Source organism: Juglans microcarpa x Juglans regia, chromosome 1S (genome assembly GCF_004785595.1).
Source record: "Juglans microcarpa x Juglans regia isolate MS1-56 chromosome 1S, Jm3101_v1.0, whole genome shotgun sequence".
Classification (NCBI taxonomy): Eukaryota; Viridiplantae; Streptophyta; class Magnoliopsida; order Fagales; family Juglandaceae; genus Juglans; species Juglans microcarpa x Juglans regia.
The window spans coordinates 29829475-29852956 of record NC_054595.1 but is presented as its reverse complement, the minus strand read 5'-3'; the positions used below and the strand labels follow the sequence as shown (position 1 = coordinate 29852956).

General features: G+C 36.7%; 3 protein-coding genes across 13 annotated transcripts; 2 read left to right on the top strand and 1 right to left on the bottom strand.

Moving 5' to 3' along the window:
• LOC121246578 lies at window positions 1-3011 on the top strand. Of its 2 annotated transcripts, XR_005937141.1 has the most exons (5): window positions 1-400; window positions 1498-1567; window positions 1644-1741; window positions 2300-2356; window positions 2525-3011. XR_005937141.1 is itself a non-coding variant. In XM_041144757.1 (4 exons), the coding sequence occupies exons 1-3, from the start codon at window positions 38-40 to the stop codon at window positions 1694-1696; spliced, it is 486 nt and encodes a 161-aa protein (XP_041000691.1). In that variant the 5' UTR covers window positions 1-37; the 3' UTR covers window positions 1697-1741; window positions 2300-2461. The 2 variants fall into 2 exon arrangements, 1 of the variants encoding a protein (XP_041000691.1); XM_041144757.1 differs by lacking the exon at window positions 2525-3011 and having other exon boundaries at window positions 2300-2461.
• A 2657-nt stretch (window positions 3012-5668) lies between these two features.
• On the top strand, window positions 5669-15110 carry LOC121246573. 7 transcript variants are annotated; one of them, XM_041144753.1, is made up of 13 exons: window positions 5669-5790; window positions 6514-6686; window positions 6803-6981; window positions 7102-7168; window positions 7280-8151; window positions 8232-8309; window positions 8614-8938; window positions 9031-9230; window positions 10544-10620; window positions 11759-11860; window positions 12213-12399; window positions 12489-12602; window positions 14697-15108. In XM_041144753.1, exons 2-12 carry the CDS (start codon window positions 6515-6517, stop codon window positions 12576-12578), a joined length of 2349 nt encoding a protein of 782 aa, XP_041000687.1. In that variant the 5' UTR covers window positions 5669-5790; window position 6514; the 3' UTR covers window positions 12579-12602; window positions 14697-15108. The 7 variants fall into 7 exon arrangements, with proteins under 7 accessions (XP_041000687.1, XP_041000685.1, XP_041000684.1 ...); XM_041144751.1 differs by having other exon boundaries at window positions 7102-7260; window positions 7327-8151; XM_041144750.1 differs by having other exon boundaries at window positions 7102-8148; window positions 8238-8309; window positions 14697-15106.
• LOC121246577 (biotin carboxyl carrier protein of acetyl-CoA carboxylase-like) lies at window positions 11208-23330 on the bottom strand. 4 transcript variants are annotated; one of them, XR_005937139.1, is made up of 10 exons: window positions 23105-23330; window positions 21754-21963; window positions 21139-21206; window positions 20554-20607; window positions 18727-18978; window positions 18571-18633; window positions 18353-18421; window positions 18220-18265; window positions 17444-17558; window positions 11208-11380 (listed from the first exon to the last, which is right to left on the bottom strand). XR_005937139.1 is itself a non-coding variant. In XM_041144756.1 (9 exons), the coding sequence occupies exons 1-9, from the start codon at window positions 23136-23138 to the stop codon at window positions 17497-17499; spliced, it is 858 nt and encodes a 285-aa protein (XP_041000690.1). In that variant the 5' UTR covers window positions 23139-23330; the 3' UTR covers window positions 17321-17496. The 4 variants fall into 4 exon arrangements, 1 of the variants encoding a protein (XP_041000690.1); XR_005937138.1 differs by lacking the exon at window positions 11208-11380 and adding an exon at window positions 12011-12351; XR_005937140.1 differs by lacking the exon at window positions 11208-11380 and adding an exon at window positions 13823-14134.
• Window positions 23331-23482: the final 152 nt, after the last annotated feature.

Sequence of the window (23482 nt, the reverse complement as noted above, 5' to 3'; positions counted from 1 at the left end):
TTTATTTTCATCCTCTCCTCGTATCTCTGTTTGTTTAATGGGAAAATCACTTCCTTCGACGACAAGCCTCCAACAATTGACCAAAATTATCACCCTGGCCAGACTCCAAACGCCGAAACGCGTGAAATCCATATCACGGATCCGGGCATCGTCCCCAGAGACAGGGAAACCCGGGCTGTTTCGAGTCGACTCAGAGCGAGTAAAAGAGCAAAAGTTGATGGAGAGCTCAGAGGGGCAGCAGAGTCAAATTCGGATGCCGCTGGCCCAGGTCGTCTCGGACTGTGCGAAGCGATGGTTCCAGGACGCGCTCAAGGAGGCCAAGGCCGGTGATAGCGCTATGCAGGTCCTCGTCGGCCAGATGTACTACAGTGGCTACGGTGTCTCGAGAGACCCTCGAAAGGTCTACCTCGACTTCTTATCTCTTATTTTTGTTTGTTAGTTTTCATTAAATTCTTGCAGCTGTTGCTCAATGCAATTTGAATCCTATGTAACACTCATTTCTCTCGTTCTCTCTCTCTCTCTTGTTTTCTTTTTTATTTCATGTTCCTGGGTTTCTAATCATCGTTATTACATTCACTTCGTTGGGATTCTAAATTAATATACTGTGGTTTAATGTCAATTTTAGAATCTTTTGTGGTTGTTGTCGAGAAAAATGAAAAGAAAATTGACATTTTGAATACTATCTAGCATATTTGGTTGTTTTTTAGAAGAAGGTCTTTAGTTATGCCAAGTTGTAAGTGGTTGTGTCAGCCTCATAGGAATTAGTAGTTGTTTGTTATATTGGTTCTTATTTTACCGTTTGATCAAACCATGTTCTATGGCTTAAATGCCTAGTCAGTCCTATTTTCGATGGAGTATTTGACAATTGAATCCAGCTTTTTCCAATTATTTTGGTATCTGTAACGGTGCCAAAAGGAGTGAGGCTTGACTCCAAGAAGTTCAAGAAAAAAGTCAGGCTAGTAGCCAGAGGCTTTTCTCAAACATACGGGATCGATTATGAGGATCTTTGCCCTGGTAGCCAAGATGAAGTTCGTTCATCTCCAGCTCTCAATTCCTACAAATTGAGTTGGTACCTGGAGATATAGGTGTAGCGCAGGATGGAATGAGAGAGAATTCAAGAGTATACTTTGTTTGGCTTAGGTGAACTCCATAGGTGGAGCGAGCGTAATTAGTTGCCTGCTGGGTCATCTTCCTTCTCACAGTACAGCAAAGCAGCTAGCTTAAAGAGAGAAGCAGGGCAGCGAGCAGGGAAGAATAGCAGATTAGCGTCGGGCAAATTGAATTACAAGAGAGCATTTATCAGCATTCTACAATGCTCTTTAGAATCCTAGTGGATTTTGGGGTAGGCTGGTTTTTCTAACCTGTAGTTGGAATACTGAGCTACGATTAATTTTACTTGTGTTTATTTATCTGCTTTATTGTGGAAGTTGTACTATTTCATTTGTTGGTTGTTAACTTGTGACGACTGAATTAATATATTATACATTGGTTATAAAGGGACACACTTGGATTAATAGAGCTTCAAAAAGTCGGGTTTTAGTTTGGAACATAAGCGACAAACAACCAGGTATTCTCTATCTGGCTTTGTTATTGGTATGGTATGGCCTTGCTTCCATAATTGATGAGCTTTTGGTTTCTTTTAGGTTACAATGCAAGTGACTCAGATTCGGATGGATTGAAGGGTGATGAAAAATAAGTCAAAGGTCATTTTCTGTTGAACGTGCCAGTGGAAACTGAAAACGTAAGTTATCTCCCTGGCATTCCTCTTCCTCTTTGATAAAGCTTCTTGGTTTAGCTCTAGTTTCATATCTCTAATGCTGTATTAAGAAACTACTTTTCTATATTCTTAGCATACTGGAAAAAGAATTATTGTCTCTCATATGTCTAGATTAGATATCTCAGATCTACAAGTGAAAGATACAGTCATTGGAAAAGTATAGTGAGGAGAATAACACAATATCTGCATGAACTGCCGAACGTTATTACCGTCACTGTTGATAAACTTAATTTGTTAGCCTTTTTTTACGGTCAGGCGTCTCCCTTTCATGAGCCTCTGCTGATTTAAGAATGGTCATTTTTCTCTATTCATCTCACCTCTTTAATTGCCCTCGTTATATGCACACTCTTCCTGTATCACCAACAGAGGTGATTTTGTTAGACAAGGGTTGCTCTAAGCCACTAAAATTCAATTTTCTATGCGTTATCAAGCATATTATTTGTTTTTATTCTCGTTGAGTCTCCTGCATGGTTCTTGAGCTAACCGTGTAATGTGAATGTTATATGGGCTCGTCTTTTGCAGTGAATTCCTGGGTTGTGACTAGTTCCAAGCTAACCAGGTTTAATTGACAGTCTAAAGGTTGATTTTGGTGTTGTTTTACTCTCTCTCTCTCTCTCTCACCCTTCTGTATGTTACGTATTTATACATATAGACTTAAGGTTGCGTAGATATACCTTCATTCCATTTTGGTTTTGGCCTTTATTAAGTATTTCCACACTCATGGCGTATTTTGTTGCAATGTTACAGTTAATGAGGCTGATGTTGATCCTAAATGAAAGTTGCAAAAATTATTACACGATGTGGTGGGTGAAAATTTTGAATGGACTTGCTCCGTGTCCATTGTAGTAACTGCCTACCATAATGAGGATATATAAAGTTTACTTTAAATGCATAAGAGAGCCCTGACGTAAGTAAAAGCAAGGAAGTCTCTTTACACAAGGAACTCGAGCTCGTCTGGTGAGGGCAATTTCATCTACCTAGGCATCTCCTTTCTCCATTCCCATGGCTTCTCAGGATTTGATGAGGCCCAGCGGCTAACTCGCTAATTAGCTCGAGCCTGTTTTTCCCACTGTTGTCATACATAATAGAGCTTTAGGGTAGAGACTAGAGGCTTAAAACTCTGAAAGAACAAGTGAAACATATGCATGGCTTACTCAAATTACCATTCAATTTAGAATCATCTCCTAAAGCGACTACAGCTGCTGGGAATGTCCTGCTAAGAACATGATAACGAGGCTGCAAGAAGCCAATTTCTAACTCACACTGTTGGCAGGCTGAGCTGCCCTAATCGTTTACGTTGCACTCCTGAGGGAAAATCCATCACCGGAGCTTTTAATCTGACAGGATATTGTTAGAAGGAAAATGCATATATTTTATTTTATTTTTTAAATTTTTTTCTTTACTTAATACTTAATGAATTAATTATTAGTGTATTGATATTTTTTAAAAAAATATGAATAAAAAAATTGAAAAAAAATGAGAAGATAAATTTGTGTTAGGTGGCATGTCCAGCTGTCAATACTGGGCAGTAGTCTAGCACTACTCTTGTTAGAAATGGAGATCCGATCCACGACTATACCACGAAAGTCACTGTGTATATGAAGCATAGCAACCATAATGCTCTCTTTCATCTCTCTCAAATGGTAAAATTCCAAATTAGAATGAGGTCTTATTTGGTCACACAATACAAATTATCTTATCTAATTTAATCATTATAATTTTTTTAAATTTTTATATAAAATATAATAAATAATTTAATTTTTTAAAAAAATTAATATTAAAAAATTATATTTTAACGATATTTTATTTAATTTTTATCTCGAAAAATCAAATCGTGAAAATTTATTCTTGGTTTTATCTACAGTGGCGTCTTCTGTGTTGCTGCATCTCAGGCTTCGTTTGGTTATCAAATTTATCTCAACTCATCATTATAACTTTTTCAAATTCTAATACAAAATATAATAAACAATTTAACTTTTTCAAATTTTAAAATAATAATAATATTAAAAAATAATATTTTAATAATATTTTATCATTACAACTCAATTCAATTCAACTCACTTTAATATCCACACACACCCTCAATTTAGCATGATTAGGAGATTCTGGTATTTCAAAAGGGGCTGCGTCAGCGTCTCCCTTCCGAGTTTGCAGTCCAGGTCCACCCATCAGTGCAGAATTACAAATTAAAACGCGAGACAATGTCAACCAAGGACTGGGCACAAAATTTTATCGATTGCGTAAGAGCACTGGCAAGTTGTACATCAAATTATAGCTTAAAGTGTTAAAATTAATCAATATTGCGCTAGTCAAAGCTCAATGTTTTGAGCTTTGAGCTAAAGTAATTCCATCTGATATTTTAAATTTGGTTAGTTACTGTAGCATGATCAAACATTTTTTTATTGCGTAAAATTGGCTCTAACGTATTACCGCCGCTTAATTGATACTGAAAATTGCTGACTTTGACATATTAATACTGAAATGTTGTTAATTAAAATCCTTCCATTATAAATTATTATTTTTAATTAAAATCCTTTCATTATAAATTGTTTTTTAATTAAAATTATTTCATTATTGTTTTTTACTAAATTTGATTTTTCAAATTAATGTAGATATATTAATTTTCTTTATTAATTGATATATGAAGTAGATATATTAATGTTGCCAATGCTAGCGTTATGGTTTATTTATTTATTTTTTTTATCACAATGCTAGCGTTATGTTATGTTGGTGAGTAGCGGTATTGATTGGTGAGGGTCTGACTCTGGCACTTTCAATAAAAGCACAGTATGAGAGGCATGAACACACCAAACTCGCAAACAAAATCAACCTCGCTGCAAAATCACCCCGACAAAGCCCAAAAAAAAAAAAAGTTTTCAAAACTCGATAGTTATAATGAAATCTGTTATTTCTTGTAATAACTTTTTATGCAAACTAAATTAAATAAAATAATATTGAGGTTCAAAATATAATTTATCCGAATTAAAATCGCGATGATTAGCTATTTCAACGTTTTAAAATGATATGCACTATTGTACATAGAATAACACAAAAACTAGTTCAAATACAAGTTAATACATAACCGATGTGTTACCATTCAGTATGATACTGAATGGTAACGTGTTACCTATGAGAGACGAAAGCGGTGTCGACGGAGACAGGCGAAGCAGTGGGTTGTTTGAGTGGAGCTGCTGGAGGTGCATGACGGTGGCGATGCTGCTGCGGGATGGAGGAGTTGTCGGCCGTCGGATTGGGGAGGTTCTGAAACGACCGAAATGATGCGTTTTTATTTTTAATGATAAACGGTACGTTTTTTATTTGACCACCTCAGATCCGTTTGCACGGCGATTGTACGAGGCGATTGCAGTAAGCATTTTACAATCCGGTATGGGCATGATAAAATAAAATAAAAAAATAAAAAAAGTGCATCCCATTTCTACATGGGCATGAATAAGCTTTAGTAACGATGGGACGGTACGTACGCGCTCGGAAGACCAAAAAAACAAGACAAAAGATTCGAAATCAAAATGGGATTGCGGCTACTATAGGCTATATAGGGGAAGAGCGATGGAGGCTGGAGCATATGCCAAAATAAACTAACAAACAAACCACTGATACGGCTTCAGTATTCCTTCCTGAATATCTATCTCAATCGTACCCTGAAATGGAAATGAATATCACCGGCATGCTCTCTTCTCGCTTCGGGCATTAAACTCCTGTCTTACCACTCACATACACGTAGGCTTTCTTTCGAGTGTAGCCTCTCTCTCACCTCTCTGAAATTGAATCAGTAAAATCACCAACTATCACTGCCCGTTTCAGTTTTCAGGCGTATCATCACATCACATCACATCACATCACAATTCACATCCCGTCTTCCCCCCACTATCTCTCTCTCTCTCTCTCTCTCTTTTCTCATATTTTCTCTCACTTTCTCGTCTCTGAAACTTCTCCTCTGAAACTTCCCCGAGAAACAAGCACAGGAACTGCCGTAATTCTTTCATCTCTCAAAGGTGAGGAAACAACGTTTACTTGGAGATGAAAATGCCGCTCTTTTTTTTTTTTCTCGATTTTATCTTAATTCTTCGTTTTTGGTACATTTCCAATGAAGAGTATTAGCGTATAACGAAGAGCATTTAAACCTATTATTATTATTATTATTATTATTATTATATCTGTATCTTATAAAAACTACATGTGCATGTATCAATTTGTTTTTGATAAGTTTTTATAACCTAGAGTTGCTGATCTTGTTATTCATGCCTCATCATTTGTCGACTTCGAAGCATTGACTGTCGCTACCTGAATTAATTAATATAATTGACCCGATGATCTATCATGATCCTGAACGGTTAAAAAAAAGGTTTATAATATTTTCAAGAAAGTGATTTCACTGAGTTTTTGAAAGTTTATGTTGTGAAATTCCTACACTTAATTATCATATACGTCGGTGTTCTAAAAGTCCTCCTGAAATATTCATCTAGATTGATTGTTTTAGTATCATTGCTATTATTCTATCGTAATTTATCCTACTGAGCATGTTAATGCTTGCCTAGCCCCCATTTTTTTGGTTATAGATTTCGTAGCTCTTAATTTTTTTGCACCGGAACACAGCTGTAGTTTGTGGAAGTGCTACTTCAAGCAAAGCAGTTCCTTCCCTGTCATCTGTTACCGTCTCAATTTACTGAAATTTACGGCATAGGACTCGTTAGTAACGCAATTTTCTGGATTGACAGAATGAACAGGAGGAGGAAGTCAAAGAAATACAATTTTCCGGATAAATCTCAAACTCCGTGGACGACGAATTGCAGTGCTCCTGCAAGGAATCTAAGGAAGAGCGACCTAGGTGGAGTTATCTTTGGTTGCAAGAATAACACAATCGAAGAATGTTATTCTGAACAGTTGTTTGGTTAGTCGAATACTATGTCGTATTTTTTGCATGGATACTTTTGTCTCTTTGTAGCAAGTTCTTTGTGCATACTATTCGATTCATACTTATATAGAATTATTCAAATTCTTGAACAGGATTGCCGCGTCCACATTTCTCGTATGTAAAGAATGTCAGCATTGGTTTGCCGCTTTTCTTATTCAATTACAGCGATAGGAAACTTCATGGTATCTTCGAGGCTGCAAGCCAGGGACAGTTGGATATTAGACCTTATGGGTGGACTCAAGACGGTTCAGATACTCCATTTCCTGCACAGGTATCGATTGCGATATTCCACTCTGTCCCGTGGTTGCTTTGTGATTTTGTGATTTGTCGGTTTACCGTATCAAAGTGAAATAAATGGAGCTCACATATTTTAAGCTGTTTTTGTTTTAAGGTCAAGATTCGAATCCTGATGCCGTGCCATCCATTGCTAGAAGACCAGTTCAGAACTGTAATTTCTAGTAACTACTATGAACCGAGACTCTTTTGGTTTGAACTAGACCGTGATCAAACAAAAGACTTGATCTCATTGTTTTCAGCTTCGCCACTTACTGTGAGTACTTCCATCCCAGGCAATACACATAAGAGGAATAGTGTATTCAAAGCTTCATCTGTACAGGAAATTGGCTGCCCTGAGACACCTGCATCAGAATGGGATGCTCATCCAGACCAGATCAGTGCAGAATGGCAACGCTATGATGCTCCTGGTCTGTTTGGCATAGGAACTCTAATTGGCGAAAATGTTACAGAAAAGGATGAGGAACCAGGAGAACATGAACAAACTTATGCTTCTGTCGCGAGATGTGCAGAGCTTTCCTTTCCACAAAAGAAGTGGAGTGCCTTGTTTAAAAGCTCAGACACTTCTACTGTAGGGAATGAAGCCTTGGATTTTATGGAAACAGCTTTAGAGCTGAACCTTCCATGTATTGCACCTTGTTTGGATGGCAGAAGTAATCTTTCGGAAGCTCCTGCAGATGGTTCAGTAAGGCATGATGAACAACTCATAGGATTGAAGCCAAGTAGCCAGGTAGTGTACTGTCCTGTTGCAACGGGAGCAAATTCTTCAGATGAAAATTTACCTGCTGCTGATCAAAGATGGGAAGGTGAAGACTTCGAGACTGCAACTTCAGATTCTTATTTGTTTGAGCCCAATATGCGATTGAGCTCTTCATGTGATGCACCTTGTTTGGACATAGACGTTGAGTTTTCAAAAGTTTGTACAGATGAGTGTGCAGCAGAAATAGGTTGCAAGGAAAATATACACTTTAGACCGACTGGTGAATGCTCCTCATTTTCAGCCATGACAAAGGAGATGTCATCAAAGCATAAGCGTGGGGAAGAAAAGGGGAAATGCGGGATGGCATCAGATGATATTTGCTTTCCAGAAGCACCAATTGTTTTAGAATCGAAATCCTCCAAACTTGAGTCTGCTGTGGCTGAGGTAGTTGATACTGTCCACTGTACTCTTTTAGGTGCATGTTTATCTAATCACCCTTTTAACCATGTATCATGTCTGGTATAAAGTTACAGCAAGAAGTTAGGGAGTTGAAGTTATCTCATCTAAAACAAGTTCAAAAAATCATTTCTTTGGAGCAGGCTCTGGTATGTCTCTCATCCCATATTGTTATTCTCAGCTCTTCGTTTTTCTACTGTTATTTTGAGCATAGCCATTTATATTTGACTTCTTTCTAGGTGGCTGTCTTAATCTGCCAAATGTCCAGCTAGTTATGTATATATATTTTTTTTTATGGTTCAAGAAAAACATCTCTTGCTTAGTTTCCTAAAGAGTTTTCATGAGCAAAATGGCAACTACAATAATATCTTGCATTGCCATATATATGTTTTTTTAATATCTGGATCTTCCTTGCAATGATTTTGAATATGCCTGATTAAATTGGCAATTTAGATTGAATCAAGAAGAGGACTTCGAAGTTTAAATGATCAATACAAGATTTTGGACTGTGGGCTATTTCCTAAAACTGGATTAGTTACTGAAAAAGAATGCGAATCAAGTGATGAACCTTGTTCAGACCTTGATGTGAAAGTGCTTATTGTTGGAGGATATGATGGGTCTCTGTGGTCATCAGCTTTGGGGTGTTATTCTCCTTCTCGTGATCTTATGGAATCCCTTAGTCCAATGAATTTCATACGTTCACATGCCTCAGCAGCAGAGCTAAATGGTGACCTCTACTTGTTTGGTGGTGTATATAATAATTGGTGGTATGATACAGGTAACAGTCATCACAGTTTCTTTTTTTACTTAATTTGTACAACTAGTTGCTTTACTGGCAAGGCAATGACACTGTGACGTTCTTATATAAAGTTGAATCATACAACCCAATAAGCAATCAGTGGGTTAGTAGACCTTCACTTGATCAAAAGAAAGGAAGACTAGCTGGAATTTCTCTAAATCAGAAAATTTTTGCAATTGGTGGTGGAAATGGAGTTCAATGTTTCTCAGAGGTGGAAATGTTTGATCCATACGTAGGAAGGTGGATCCCTGTTCAGCCAATGCGATGCAAGGTACGTCCTAACAACTATTATGTGCTACAACTTGTTTTGTGTTTAATTAAGTATTAAGCTTGCTTGAACCAGGATAATGACATGATAAACAAACTAAAAGCAAATTAAGAATTGATGGTACTTTCTTTAGGCAGAACTAAGCAAGGATATTGGAAGATCATCAATTTAGCATGTTGTGTTTTAATGAAACTTCCATTTGTTCCATGCATTTTAAAACATCAATATATGTATGTGTGGTTGTGTGGACATGCGCACATGTGCTGGTAAAATTTTGAATTTTTCTAGAAGATGAATAGTTTTCATGTGAGGCCTCGCATTTTTTTTTTTTTTTCAAAAGATGGAGGTCAGGCCTCCTTATTATTATTCATCCTCATAAAGGCTGCGGAGAAACCTTGGTAACAAATAAAGAACGTGAGCTTCACAAAACGACATCTCAAAATCAAAGAAATAACAGCCAATTAAAGACGTCTGCTCTAAATCTTAGAAACGAAGAAAAGCACAACCCCCCTTATCCAACGGATACAAACAACGAAGATGTCTTGGCAACTCTAAACGTTGATTCCAAACCTTGCATACCCCTGAAGCACCAAGACAAGCAAGACCATCAGCCAAGGAATTAATTTCCCTAAAAATATGCCGAATCCAAAAACAGAGACGCTCCAACAGATTCAGAGCTTCCTCCCAGTAATCTTCCAAGTACAGAGGCCACATCTCTTCTTACTCAACCAGTCAATCACCAACATAGAATCCATCTCAATTTCCACATTTTTAAAACCCAAAAAACTCACCAGTCGAAGACCTTGAAGAAGACCAATAAACTCAGCAACATTATTCGACTGAATACCAATGAAGATAGAAAAACCAGAGATCAACTCCCCCTATGATCACGGATTACGCCACCCGCACCAGAAGAACCTGGGTTTCCTATCAAACTGCCATCGATATTAAGTTTAACCCAATCCAAGGAAGGAGGAACCCATTTGGCTAATTGAAGTTTAAACCCTTCAAAATCTCCTCATCTTGGCGGCTTAAACCTGAAGAAGACTTTTGTTCCCTGCAATCACCAACCAGTATTTAATGGAACTCCAAACATCTTGCACCGATTCAAACACCCCCTCCATCCTATACGAACAAGCTATATTAACATAATGTCGACTGTGTTTGAAAAGAGTGCTTCTCTGACAGATATCATATACCGCCCCATATCCATCATCTGTGTTTAAAAAATATGAGATTTTGGAATATGTTTTAATGATTTTTGTTCATCCAACTAAGAATACTGCTTATTAGCTTTTTATTTTTGTGGGTCTCAGAGATTTGATGCTTCAGCAGTAGAAATTAATGGCACGATCTATGTTACTGGAGGACAGAATGAAAAGGTTTACTTGAAGTAAGATGCCATTTTGGTTTCAATTTTCTTTTTCCAAAATCTTCATTTATCTAGTGGATGAGTTGTTATCTGCTAATAGAGTTCAACAGCACTTCACTGCGTTATGTTTGCAGTGGACCTGCTTAAAATAATGTCCAGTAAAATCGGAAGCAGTGTCTGACAAATGAGTTTATGAGGGCACCCGCCAAGTTTTTTCTTTTCAGTCCAGGGACGGCCCATGCAAGAAACATGTTTTTTTAACGAGACTTTATAAATTATATAGCCGCGGCCCACATGCGTTGCCACATTTGGTAAGAAAAAATAAATATTATAGTTAGAAATTTAAAAACCGCAACTTGAAAAACTAAATCTATTTTCTTGGCGAAGGGTTAAACTTAAATTTAAGAAAAAAAAAAGATATATAGTTTTTTTTTTTTTTTACAGAAAGTTGATTTTTAAAATATTTGAAAATTTAAGTTTTTATAGTTTTTAGTTAGAGTATCTTTAATGCAACAAAAATTTTAATTTTGGTTTGAAAAAGTTATTTTTAAAAAATGCATTTCCGGGTAGTTTCCTTTTGAAATTATTTCGTTCCCTTTTCTTTTGTTTGAGGGTGTATTAGTGGTATTGGCACAGTTTCTTTCTTCAGTTGTAAACTGCTTTGTTCTTGGGCCAAGCTCTTTTGAATCCCCGATCATGTTTCCATGTTTCAGCGTGATGACATGCTGCTCTGAGCTATTTACCTTACACGTGGTTTCTTGTACTTTCTATCCCTGATTCCCTGCATAAAATGTTCATGGAAATTTTTAATCCATGAGTGAATTTTCAAGCTGTTCTGGTATTTATAGGAGCTATAGAAATTGCTCTTTTCAACCACTTAGAACAAGGACAACCCCATTTCATAAGCGGCTTCAACGTAATGTAGTGAAATTCTTGAGTCTCATTATGATATCACTTGGGAATCTGGGATAATCCCCCAATGTACATCGTTGAGGTAGAAAGAATAAAAAGCAAAAGAAACAGCCTGCAAAATTGAGCTAGATAACATACCACCTCTTTTATTTGAAATCATGGTGCACGTGTTCTTGGAGACGTCAAGTGTATGGTGGAAGGAAATTCATCCTGATTTTTCTTGACCGAAATTTCTCTCCTATCTCAGATCAGCAGAAAGATTTGATCCTCGAGAACATTTGTGGACCAGACTTGGGAAAATGTCCACGAAGAGATCGGGCCATTTATTGTCTGTTCTGAATGAGAAACTGTAAGTCCCCCCCCCCCCCCCCCCCTCTCCCGTGTGCGCGCGCAGGGGGTGGGCGAAAAGGTTGAATTTTGGTTCAAGTTACTCTGTATGGATAGGCATGCCATCTTAAGAAATACCATTTTTGGTGATTCACATGGAGGTTCTCAGCCATTTTATATGACTAACGGACAATCTTAATTCATGATTTCTTTTTTCGGAATTGACTATGTAAATATGCAACTTAACAAGGGTTTTTTTTTTTTTGTTTTAAAAATGAAGAGATTTAAGAGAGACTGCTTCATAAAAACAGAGTTATATGCTTTTCTTTTAGCATCTGAAGAGTTCTTTATACTCTGAAAATTTATGTTTGCAGATATGCTGTAGGCGGCCATGATGGAAATAGGATGGTCTCATCTGTTGAGGTTTTTGACCCTCGTGCTGGTTCATGGATGACGGTTGAATCCTTGACTTGTTCGAGGGGATGCTTTGGTGCTGTTGTAATTGCAGATTCTCTGTATGTCATTGGGGGATTAAATGAAAATGAGGAAATATTGGACACGGTATGCAAATGCATCCATATGGCATATCCTTTAAACTTTTTTTCATGGATATCTGACTTCTTTGTGGATCTTGTTTGATATGATGATAGGTGGAATGTTATAAGGAGGGACATGGATGGACATTGACAAATCTTAGAGGCGTTGGAAAAAGATGCACTTTCTCTGCTGTTGTCATGTAAATGCCAGGGAGTGAAAAGCAACAGGTTAGGGGTGAATCTTTTCAATCTTGTCTGTCTGTCCTTTCAACGGTGTTTGTATTCTAAAGAGTAGCGGGCTATAACTTCGGTTAGTACTCTTACAAAGTTCAACCTACTTATTGTTGGGTGGGGAACACCACGTGAGCCATTTAAACCTAGTGGCATTATAATAATTTTTAAGGATGGTGCTAGCGGGATGACCAGCGTTTACCGCTAGTTCAAACTTATAGTTCTATTTTTCTATCATTTTCTTTTTAAGTATTTTTTTATTATCCTTGGCCATTAAGAAAAAATTAAAAAAATATACAATTTCACTAATAGTCACTTCATTAATCACTAAGTGGAAAAATTAAAATTAAAAAAATTAAAATACTTGAGCGATAACTTTGAGCAGTAACATTGAGGGGACTAGGTAATTTTTTCCAATTTTCAAAGTTAGATTGTGTTTTTTAAAAAAAAAGTGATGTGACGTGCATTTGTGAGTAGAAAAAAGCAGAAAAGAAATAGTAGGACGAGTGCGGTGCTGTAAGTGAGAGAGAATTTTTCCCTTTTTTTTTTCATCATACTTCCATCAAAGTTTTGAGAGTTAATCTATAGTCCGATTTTGATGAAATTTGAGTATGTTATTTCCAAAGTTTCGTTTTGACTGGTGCTGATTGTTGAAATTCCTCTCCAGTTGTTTACTGCAAATACCTACTTGATGAGATCTTTCTTGCTGCTCTGATTGATATCCACTTGCATAGTGATGATATGTGTTGAACCAAAAATATAAATAATGTGGATTTACTGGTAAGCTTTAGAGGTTGTTCTAGAGAAGACAATTTGTAAGCCTATTATTGTTGATGGTGGAAGTTTTAATTAGATTAGATCCAGTGGTTTTTCCTTTTGTATTTGAGAGTTATCTACGTAAGAATTTTAGGTGTCTTGCTTGATTTTCTTTATTTAATTTGTGGGTTTATTTTTACTAGATTGTTAGTTTAATTTGCAAAAAAGAAGGGTAGAAAATATTCTTCATACTATCAAAGTGGTACTAGAGTTTGGTTGATTATTTTTGTTGATTGTTTGTGGATCAAATGGAGGATTCATTTGGTAGCATGGTTAAACTCATTTTGTCCAATTACTCAATTCGGAAGACATGGATTGAGAATGTTTTGTATTGATTTGATTTGACTGGTGTTAAACTAGAAAGGAAAATTGATGAGAAAGGAAGAATTGAACAGTAAAGATTTAGTCATATCAGACAATTGAGTTTATCAAAGTGTAGATGGCTACAATCTTTGGATGAAATTAAAGTCTTTTTGAGCGAACGACTACAGAAAACAGTCTTTGTGATGAGAAGACTTGTGAATTTAATGTAAATGGATGGACAAATTTTTTGTGGAGTATCTGTACAATTTTAAAAAATTGTTAAATGAGTTGTCTACATGAAACTTGTCTTGGATGATGGGTGCAAGCTTCACTTTCGTTGAGTTCTTTGCCAAACAGTTAGGAAACTTTGGTTAGGTCTCCCAGTAATTCATCTCCCAATGGTATGATGACTATGAATATGGTGAAAAATAATATGATCAATGAAGAGCCAAGAAAGAAATAACATGGTATTTCTTTTCATTAAAAGGTGCTTTTTGAGGGAGGAGTAAAAACAGGAAACCTCATGGTAATAACAATCATAACAAGTCAAAGGGAAGTCTACTTCAAGAAAATAGATAAAATATTTTCACTTGTGACAAACTTGGGCATATGAAGAAAGTGCAGAAAACTTAGAAAGGAACACCTGAAAGAAAATTGTGAAAAACATATTGCAAAAGAAGAAATTACAGCGGTTACATCTAATGCTGATGTGTTCATTGTTTGTGATGATACTGATGCTAATGTCGTTTGTCAGAATTCTACTTGGGTAATCGATACAACTTCTTTTCATATTATTCCATGTAGAGATTTCATTCTATATCAATGGGAATTTTGATTGAGATAGACTGAGAATTAAAAAAAGCTTTGGATGCAAATTGCTTCTTAAAGATGTCAAGCATTTTCCTGATATGCGTTTTAATTTGAGTTCAATTGAAAAATTGGATGATGAACGCTACCATAATCACGTTGCAGGTGGAAAATGGAAATTTAGCAAGAGTTCTCTTATTCTTATTATGGCCAGGGAAGGAAGATCTACATCCTCTACAAAGCAAAGTCCTACAAGCGAGAAAGAAAAGAAAGAAATGCAAAATGTGTCTTATGCATAAGTTGTGGGTAGCTTTAATATATGTCATGGTGTGTACAAGACCCGATATCGCTCATGATGTTGGAGTTGTTAGTTGATTCCTCTCTGATCTTGGCAAAGAACATTGAGGCAGTTGTGAAATGAATCCTCAGGTATCTCAAAGGTTTTTTCAGGGTGTCTTTGTGCTTTGGAAATAGTAAACTTATGCTTGATGGATTTACAATGTAAATATGGCTAGAGACATTGATTCCGGGAAGGTTATTTCAAGGTATTTGATTACTTACTCAATGAGAGTTGTGTCATAACAACCTAAATTATAGAAATGTGTTGTTTTGTCAACCACATAGGTTGAGAGTAGAATGCCTTCGCTAAGCTAGTAAGGAGTTGCTATGGATGAAGTTCTTAGAAGAATTAGGTTAGAAACGAGAAATATATTCTTTAATATGATAGTCAAGAGTGTTATCATATTAAACTTTTCATATCAAGATTCAAGCACTTTGATGCGAGGTATTATTGGATTCGTGATGCATTGGAAATGAAGTTGATGCATATTGAGAGTTAAATGCATACCGATGAAAATGGGTAAGATATGAAGACAAAACAACCACTTATGCAAAAACTTTCATGTAGAAAAGCAGGCTTGATGGAGCCCTTGACATAGTCGGGAGGAAGAGATTTGTTGGGTGGGTCTCTCCATATATTGGGAAGCCACGTGAGCCACTTAAACCAAGTGGCATTTTTAGTATATTTAAAAGGTAGGTTTCGTGCTTTAAAAGAAAGTGATGTGCGTGCATGTCCGTAGAAAAAAAACATAAAAGAGTGGGAGGAGTGCATGCCATGAGAGAATTTGTCCTCTTTTTTCTCATACTTCTGTCAGAGTTTTAAGGGATCATATGTGGTCCGATTTTAATAAAATCTTAGTATATTCTTTATGGTACTCCTAGGGATTGGCTCAAGTGATAAAGGCCTTGGGCTTGGGGGTATACTTCCCCAAGGTTTAAGGCTCAAATCTCTTTGGGTGCAAATAATTTCTAGGAGCCATTGGACTGAAAGATTTTTTTCTTGAATTATCTGAGTTGCACTTGCGAGAAACTCTTTGTCGAGGTCTTGTGCACCCTGGGATTAGTTGGGACGTTCCTGGACACCCAGTGCCAATAAAAAATAAATATTATTCCTGATGGTGAAATTTCGTTTTGGCTGGTCCCGAGTCTTGAAATTCCTCTCCAATTGGTTACTGCAAATATCCACTTAGTGAGGTTCTTATTACTCTGATTGATATCCATTCGGTTGAACCAAGAATATAGATGTTCTTGATGTACTGATAGAAGACAATCTATAAATCCATTATTATTGATAGTAAGAATTTTAATTGAATTAGGTCCCGTGAGTTATCCCTTCGCATTGGAGAGTTTTCAACATTAAAATTTTGGAGCCTTGCTTATGGGCTGTTTGATTTTATTTATTCCATTTGTAAGTTTATTTTTTCTAGATTGTCAATTTAATTTGCACAAAGAATAGTAGAAAATATTCCGCTATGAATTCGGTGTTCACCCTATCACTTATGGTAGTGGTATACACTCAATACGTTAGGTAAATTTTGGAGTTGTGTTCTCTTAAAAAACATAGGAAAACGTGGAGATTCAAATCCTTCAGTTTTATATCTGTACCCAGATATGCAAATGGTACAAGTAATACAGCCGAGTGCTGAAGTTAAAACATTCTAGAGACTTGATACTGAAGGTACTTTGTTTGATTTCACATATCCTTTTCCCTCATTATAATACATTTCTTTCTTACCCGCAAGAAAACTAAATAAGACACGATTGTGACATTGATTTTGATTTCTTGGGGTCGATGCTTTTTGTTGCAATCCACGAACGGAATAGATGGGCCTCGGGCCAATTTAATTTCATTTACTTTGATCCTGGACTACAATCTAGTTAGAGGGCTTTAGTTTTATTTTCTTGCATGCTTTTAGTCTGGGCCATGTAGAGGTCATCTCCTTTACAAGGGCTCTAGGATTCATCATCCAGAAACTTAATGAAAGTTCTACTTTTCTCTCTTATCTCCTTCATTTTCTTTTTATGGAAGTGCTCTCCTCGAATTGAGTAATTTCAATATGTTTTGTTTTAAGTAACCTGAGGTGTGTTACACATTTATTACGGTCTATTTCGTCCAGTTTTGGTCTCCCGCGGATTAGAAATGTACCATAGCAATGGGGCTTATGATAGGCTTTTTTCTGGATTTGGTTGCACTAATTGGACACGAACTGTTGAGTTTGGTTACCACTGTGTTCCTGAACTTTAATTCATGGCTCTTACCAATATTTCTAAAAGATCTGTGGTGACATGTCGACCTTGAGGTTGGAACTAGGTTTGTATATCCCTTCCATCTTGAAAGGACGGCGAAAATGAACGTGATGCCCCCTTTTTTTTTTTTTTTTGGTTCAATTACGGTTAACCTGCTCTAACGAATCATCCCCTATGGTTTTCAAGGTATCCGATCCTCCATATGCATCAAACAACAAAGTTTAAATATATCCAACCCAAATCGCAAGGAACGTCAAGAGCATAGCTACTTTAGATGGAAAGAATAGCATGACCTAAAAAAAAAAAAAGCGAAGTTCAAGCCTCACCAGCTCTCCAACTAATAATTTCCGTTGGGGAATCACCATTAATCCGGAAGAGCTCACTCGATGCCATGAAATGATGGCAAGAGAGCAATAAGAGGGTCTCCGTAACCAACAGCTTCTGCAAAAGCGGACAAAGTTTAAATCAAACAGTTTAGTTAGTCATAATGGCCGCTCATGCTATAAACCTGGTACATCAACATCTATTGATATACTCGAACTAGGGAATCAACTTCATAGTCCAAAACATACTTTCACCGAGAAGGTCCTTATCGCTTTGCTCATTTCCAGAGAGGAATTATGCATATACTTGAGGGCCAAAATTTGAGAATTTATTTATATTTGCAAGCCAAAGTCATCGTCGTGGAAATTCTATATTCATTAAACCGACTAATCTATATGTTAACGATGACGTTTTGTATAGCGAGACTGTAAATTTATTTATTATGGGACAAGGGGCATGGCTGGCCTGAAGATAGTTTTCCATTCACTTATGTTATCTGTTGGCAATTACATGTAAAGTAATAACACCAAAACTGTCGACTCATCATCATGAACCGTAATCACCTTTTTGTTTTGGGCAAGTAACTACTATAACGTACATTATTAATCAAGGATTGTAATGAACCTTTAAACCTCTATGGCTGCACTTAGAATGGCATTGATTCATTTTAACATGAGCAAAAAAATGCACCACTAAAATTTGCCATTTACGTGTAGAGTGATTCAAGACAATTAAATTATTATCACCTTATAAATAAAAAAGATCAAAGACATTTTACCTCCATCATCAAAAAGGAGCTTTAATACTTCTCCAGCCTTATCTGACTGCTCAACATACCATAAGATATCACCGTTACAAGAACTTATAATGAAGAAATTGCCAAAATTAAAGATATTAAGATGAGTAGTCACCTTCACGGGAAGTTCAGTGCCAAACTGATCCAAATATCCAATTACTTGTCCTTCCTTTATTAGATCACCCTGTAAATCCAATAGTTAATAAAAGGAATTGAGGTTTGGAGCCAAGGTGGTGTTTCTTACACTTGTTGGCTACATTTAAGTGATAAATCTGACAACTTTTTGACCTACAAAAGATGTGTGACAGACAAAATCTATGCATGCACAGATACCTCTTTACAGATAGGAGGTTGCTTCTTCCCTTTCACAGTTCTGCCCCTTCTAAATGACCCAACCTAACAGGAAAAAGTGATGGCAGATAGTATATAATAGATGTCATCCCCAAAAATGGAAACGTGAAAAGTACACAGCACAAGAACACCACATACCGTTGGGGATGATACTAAGACATATCCACTTCCAGAAGCCTCTAGGGCTGCTAACTTTGAAGACTTCTCTTCGCGAACATTTGTAAATGGACTGGAAGCTTTTGGTGGTGATTGTGATGGTGATGGGACAACTGGTGCTGATTCAACCATGGGTTTAGTTGGAATAGGTGGTGGTATAACCGGTGAAATTCCAGACATGGGAGCTTTTGTGGCTCCAATGTTCCGCTTCAGATGCATTTCAAAATCTCCAACCTATTAAAGAGCAGCGTATAACCCATTTTCATACGAGATAATGCAGTAAACATGCTATGCGACCATGCAACTGCCAATGTTCTAAGACAGACAATACCACAACCTTCTGGTCGGGAGTTTATCTGTTCAAAATTTACCAAGAGATTAAAATCATGAACATTGCATTTTAGTTATCTTTATGTTTAGCCTCATTTTCCTCAGAAAAGGAGCCACAAAAATGGATTATGATTTGTGTCATCTATGAGGGCTTGAGGCCAATGTGCGCAAGTTGAAGTACTGATCAGTGCCCAGGCTTTTATTTGGGCTAAAAGTTCCAAAGCAAGGGACTAGGGCTGTAAATGAACCAGTCTGCTCGAGAGCCTACTTGATACTCTCTCGGTTAAACTCGGATCGAGCTCGACTCATGAAAAAAAAATGCTCGGCGGTGACAGCAGATATCCGCTCGATTAGTAAATGACACATACCTGACTCGGCTCGGCAAAGGCTCGTTTAGGCCCACTCATTTATGTTCAAGTCGACTCGTTAGCTCGACTCAATTAAAACTCATTCATATATTGATAAATATATATATACACACACACGCACACGCACACGCACACGCACACGCACACGCACACATGTGCACGCGCACACACACACACACACACACACACACACACATATATATATATATATATATATATTGGTTAATAATATAAGCATAACACCTTTTATAATTAAATATATAGCATGTAACCTAATTACTTATGCTTATATATTGAATATACTTCATAGCTATTTATAATTTGTACACTAGTTAGTCGATGAAATTTAATAATTTCATATACTTGTATGCAAGAACCACATATGAAATGTTGATATATATTATCATATTATCTATATATATTGGTAATTTATGTAGGCATATAATATATAGTTATTATGGATAAATATCAACTAGTTACATATTAATTATTTATAAATTTTTACAATTTTCTAATTTAATAAAGGGTCTACTTGTTAGTTGTAATTATTAACATTTCATTAAAAAACTAATTTCTTAATTATTAGATTTTATTAAAAAACTAAAAAATAAACAACTCCGGCTCAACTCGAGCTCGCTTTTGGATCAAGCTCAGGCTCGAGCCTGAGTTGAAAACTTAGCTCACCAAGCCAAGCTCGAACAAAGATTGGATAAAAATCTCAAGCTCGGGCTTGAGCTCGAGCTAGAGTTTTTGGCTCGAGCCGAAGTCGGCAATCCAAAGACCAGCTCCATTTGGCTCAATTACAGCCCTACATAGGACGGATAGGAGCGTAACTAACTTCCAATTAACTCTGACATATCAGTAAAAGGATTTGGCATAAAATTCACTGAGGCATGGTCCTCAAGCTCACTTCATGCACAAGGCATATTGTAAAGATTAAAAGGAGCCCAATAAAGCTTGCTCATAGGATTTCAAGTATGATGCTGAAGAACCCACACAAGGATGTTGCTAACACTTTATGTATGATTTAATGCATTTTTCAACCGCATAATCACAACAAAGAAGAACAAGAAAGAAAGCCAGATATTTGAATGTGGGCATTGAATTTCACCTTTAGTTTCAGCTCAGCAACTTCTGTCTCGTCACAGACCTCTAGTACCAGTGCCTGATCATTTCAAAACGCTAAACATCTGTTACATTTTTAAAAAGGAAAGAATGCAACACATAAGGTAGAAAGATTCATAAGCAATGCCAACTAATATAATGTCATACTCAACCTAGAGATACCTAAGGGAAAATTAACCATGATCCAAGTTTAAGAATAACAGTTAGGAGACTCAGACTCAGGCCGAGCCCTGAGCATGTGTTTTCAAAGCGACAAAGATTTGCAGAAGTTTGAACTCAGCCTTGTAAAAACTAAAAAGTTGAATCATGAGATTAAAATCAACAAGGTACGTTCAAAGAATAGATAGAATCATGTAGGAGGCCATCATGTATCAACATCAACAAGCTTAGAAGCATTTGAGCTTCACACTTCAAAGCATGATTGAAAATAGTAATTATTAACAAAAATGAATTTTTCCAATTTGTTTGGACAACTAGGTAATAAATTCTGTAGATCTCTCATTTTTCAGTTGCACTACATGAACAGAAGAACTGGAGGGAAAAACTAGTAAGACTCAAGAGATATTCTCACCTCTAATTCATTAGGAAAAGTAGCACTGAATGGAGCTTTCTCCTCCAATGAGCCTTTGACAACACTATCTGAAGAAACTCTCACGTCATCACCAAATACATAAACAAAAAAAATCTTGAAATCATCTTGTTTCAAGAATACTATGAATAACAACATGCAGACTGACAGTATCACGTTGGAAGAAGAATAAAACCCCAAAGGCAATCGGCTTTCTAGATGATAGCATTATCTTTAGTAGCAACACAGTGCAGTTTCATTCAGACAACAACAATGATTCGTGCAAAGCAGAATGTAGGATGAACCATAGAGATGGTGAAAATGACATATGGTTGCCTGAACTGAGCTTTTCCATTGTCCAAATACAAATGGATTGACACCTTCTTCCTTTTTTCTAAATTTAATTACAAACACTGACGTGGAAACATTTGCCATGTACAAACCAATAGAATGTAGGTTCTGACTCTTCTGAGATAGAAGCATGATTTATATATTTAATGTGCATCTGCTAAACCTGTACTTTATTTTATGGCTGCTACAGCCAGGAAAAACAGAACTTCAAGGGTACTGATTCACATTAACTCTACAGAATTCTAGGCTATAAAGAAAGAACCTCACCATCGAACTTAGATGTTTCCATAGCTTCAGACGTCTTCGCAGATAGTACTACCATTCCCTTCTGCTTTGTAGATGAAAAAACAAGCTTCCCACTAACTGTCAAGCCTTGGCTGCACGATTTACTTGGAATAGGCCAGCTGGCATTATATATAGGTACCGGACTAGGCCTCTCAAGTAAGGAGCGCACCTGTGAAGTAGTCCCTACGGAACCTGAAATTCAACAGAGATATATAAACATTTGAGTGCAGATCAAGTTTCGATAACAGCTAAATCGTTTCAACTATGATACTTAAAGCAAAATGGATCATACAAGGTGATTATATAAATGTTATATGCCTATAGTATTAAGTAATGTAACGCTAGGCTCTAAGTCCCACTGCTCATTTCATATTGGGAAAAAAAAAGGGGAAAGAAATGAAAGAAGAAAAAAAAAAAAAAAAAAGCTAAAAGAAATGAAGGAAAAAAGAAAAGAAAAGAAACATGATTAAAAGCATGCAATTGCTCTTTTTCTCACTTCAAGAATGCTCGGACATTAAAATATAAACAATTAAATTAGAAATAATCATTAAGATTTTGAGAATTCCACCCTAGGATTAAGAATCTATAGGTCCCTAGTTCATTCAAAATAAACATGAAAGCACGTTCCTTGAATCATTAAATGCAGCTACAAAATACAACTAGAGTTTGTCACCTAATTCAGAACATCTCGTCCTCTTCTCTACTCACTACACACTTGTACCTGTACCCCGCACCTCCTCCTGTTATGATTTTTAACTTTGTAATCGGATATCCGCAGGTTAAAAAACATAGCAGCAAGAGTACCAATAAATCCATGTGATCGCAGAACCGCAATTTTTTTTCACCTCAAAAGGTTAGAAAAAGGACTGTGAATTTGGACGAACTTGGCTCAAGGGGGGAAAAAGGAGAGAGTAAATTCACAATAACGGCACCAATGAATTCAAATTTTCAAAACTCCATGTCCTAGGACAAATTCGAATATGATAGATCCTAAAATTTCATTGAATTGAAATAAATAGAATAGATCCCTGAGACTTCCATATCTAACTCAAAATGGATGAGCTCATACGATCTGGAATCACAAATCATAGCTCGGTTCGGTTCCTAAGCGAAAAGGTTTACAATAAATATACGATAGATATTCCTTCAAAATAGAAAGCATTTTTCAATTCCTTTGTATCTCATTTTTTTCATCGGACCAAACACGACCGAAATCAAAGAAAAAACCAAGCACAAGGTCAAATCAAGCAAACCTCTAGCGGTGCGCCCAAACGCAAATATGTGTGCGTGTGTGTGTGTGTGTAGAGAGAGAGAGAGAGAGAGAGAGAGTTACAGTGAAAAGATCGGAGAACAGCGGAGGACTCCATGGAAGACAAACCGAAATAGATGAGTTGGAAGAAGAGGGAAAATATATAGCGAAGTCCGGCGGGGAGTGGGGAGATCGAGAAGAAGAGAAATGGCTTTTATTGAGAAAGGAGCATTGGCTGATTTAGTGCAGTTGGAACTTGGAAGAGCTTCGAGCTTGAGCTTCGAAATGTCCGTTACATCTACCCCTTCGCCCTTTTACCATTATTTTATTATCTGTTTATTTTGTCTTTCGGTCTACGTTGGCCAGACGGCACCGTCTCTTCATCTTACAAACCGTGGAAGCGATTGAGCTCTGCGCGTGTGCTGGAAACGACAAGGTTTCACGGCCGTTTTAGGCTTAAGA

Coding starts and splice junctions, on each gene's coding strand:
- LOC121246578 (XM_041144757.1), top strand. CDS start 38: ATGGGAAAATCACTTCCTTCGACGACAAGCCTCCAACAATTGACCAAA. Junction 401..1,497: donor TCTCGAGAGACCCTCGAAAG/GTCTACCTCGAC, acceptor TTGGTTATAAAG/GGACACACTTGGATTAATAG. Junction 1,568..1,643: donor CATAAGCGACAAACAACCAG/GTATTCTCTATC, acceptor GGTTTCTTTTAG/GTTACAATGCAAGTGACTCA.
- LOC121246573 (XM_041144747.1), top strand. CDS start 6,515: ATGAACAGGAGGAGGAAGTCAAAGAAATACAATTTTCCGGATAAATCT. Junction 9,231..10,543: donor TTCAGCCAATGCGATGCAAG/GTACGTCCTAAC, acceptor TGTGGGTCTCAG/AGATTTGATGCTTCAGCAGT. Junction 12,400..12,488: donor ATGAGGAAATATTGGACACG/GTATGCAAATGC, acceptor ATATGATGATAG/GTGGAATGTTATAAGGAGGG.
- LOC121246577 (XM_041144756.1), bottom strand. CDS start 23,138: ATGGAGTCCTCCGCTGTTCTCCGATCTTTTCACT. Junction 20,608..21,138: donor CTTTTCCTAATGAATTAGAG/GTGAGAATATCT, acceptor TGAAATGATCAG/GCACTGGTACTAGAGGTCTG. Junction 18,422..18,570: donor AACCTCCTATCTGTAAAGAG/GTATCTGTGCAT, acceptor TTGGATTTACAG/GGTGATCTAATAAAGGAAGG.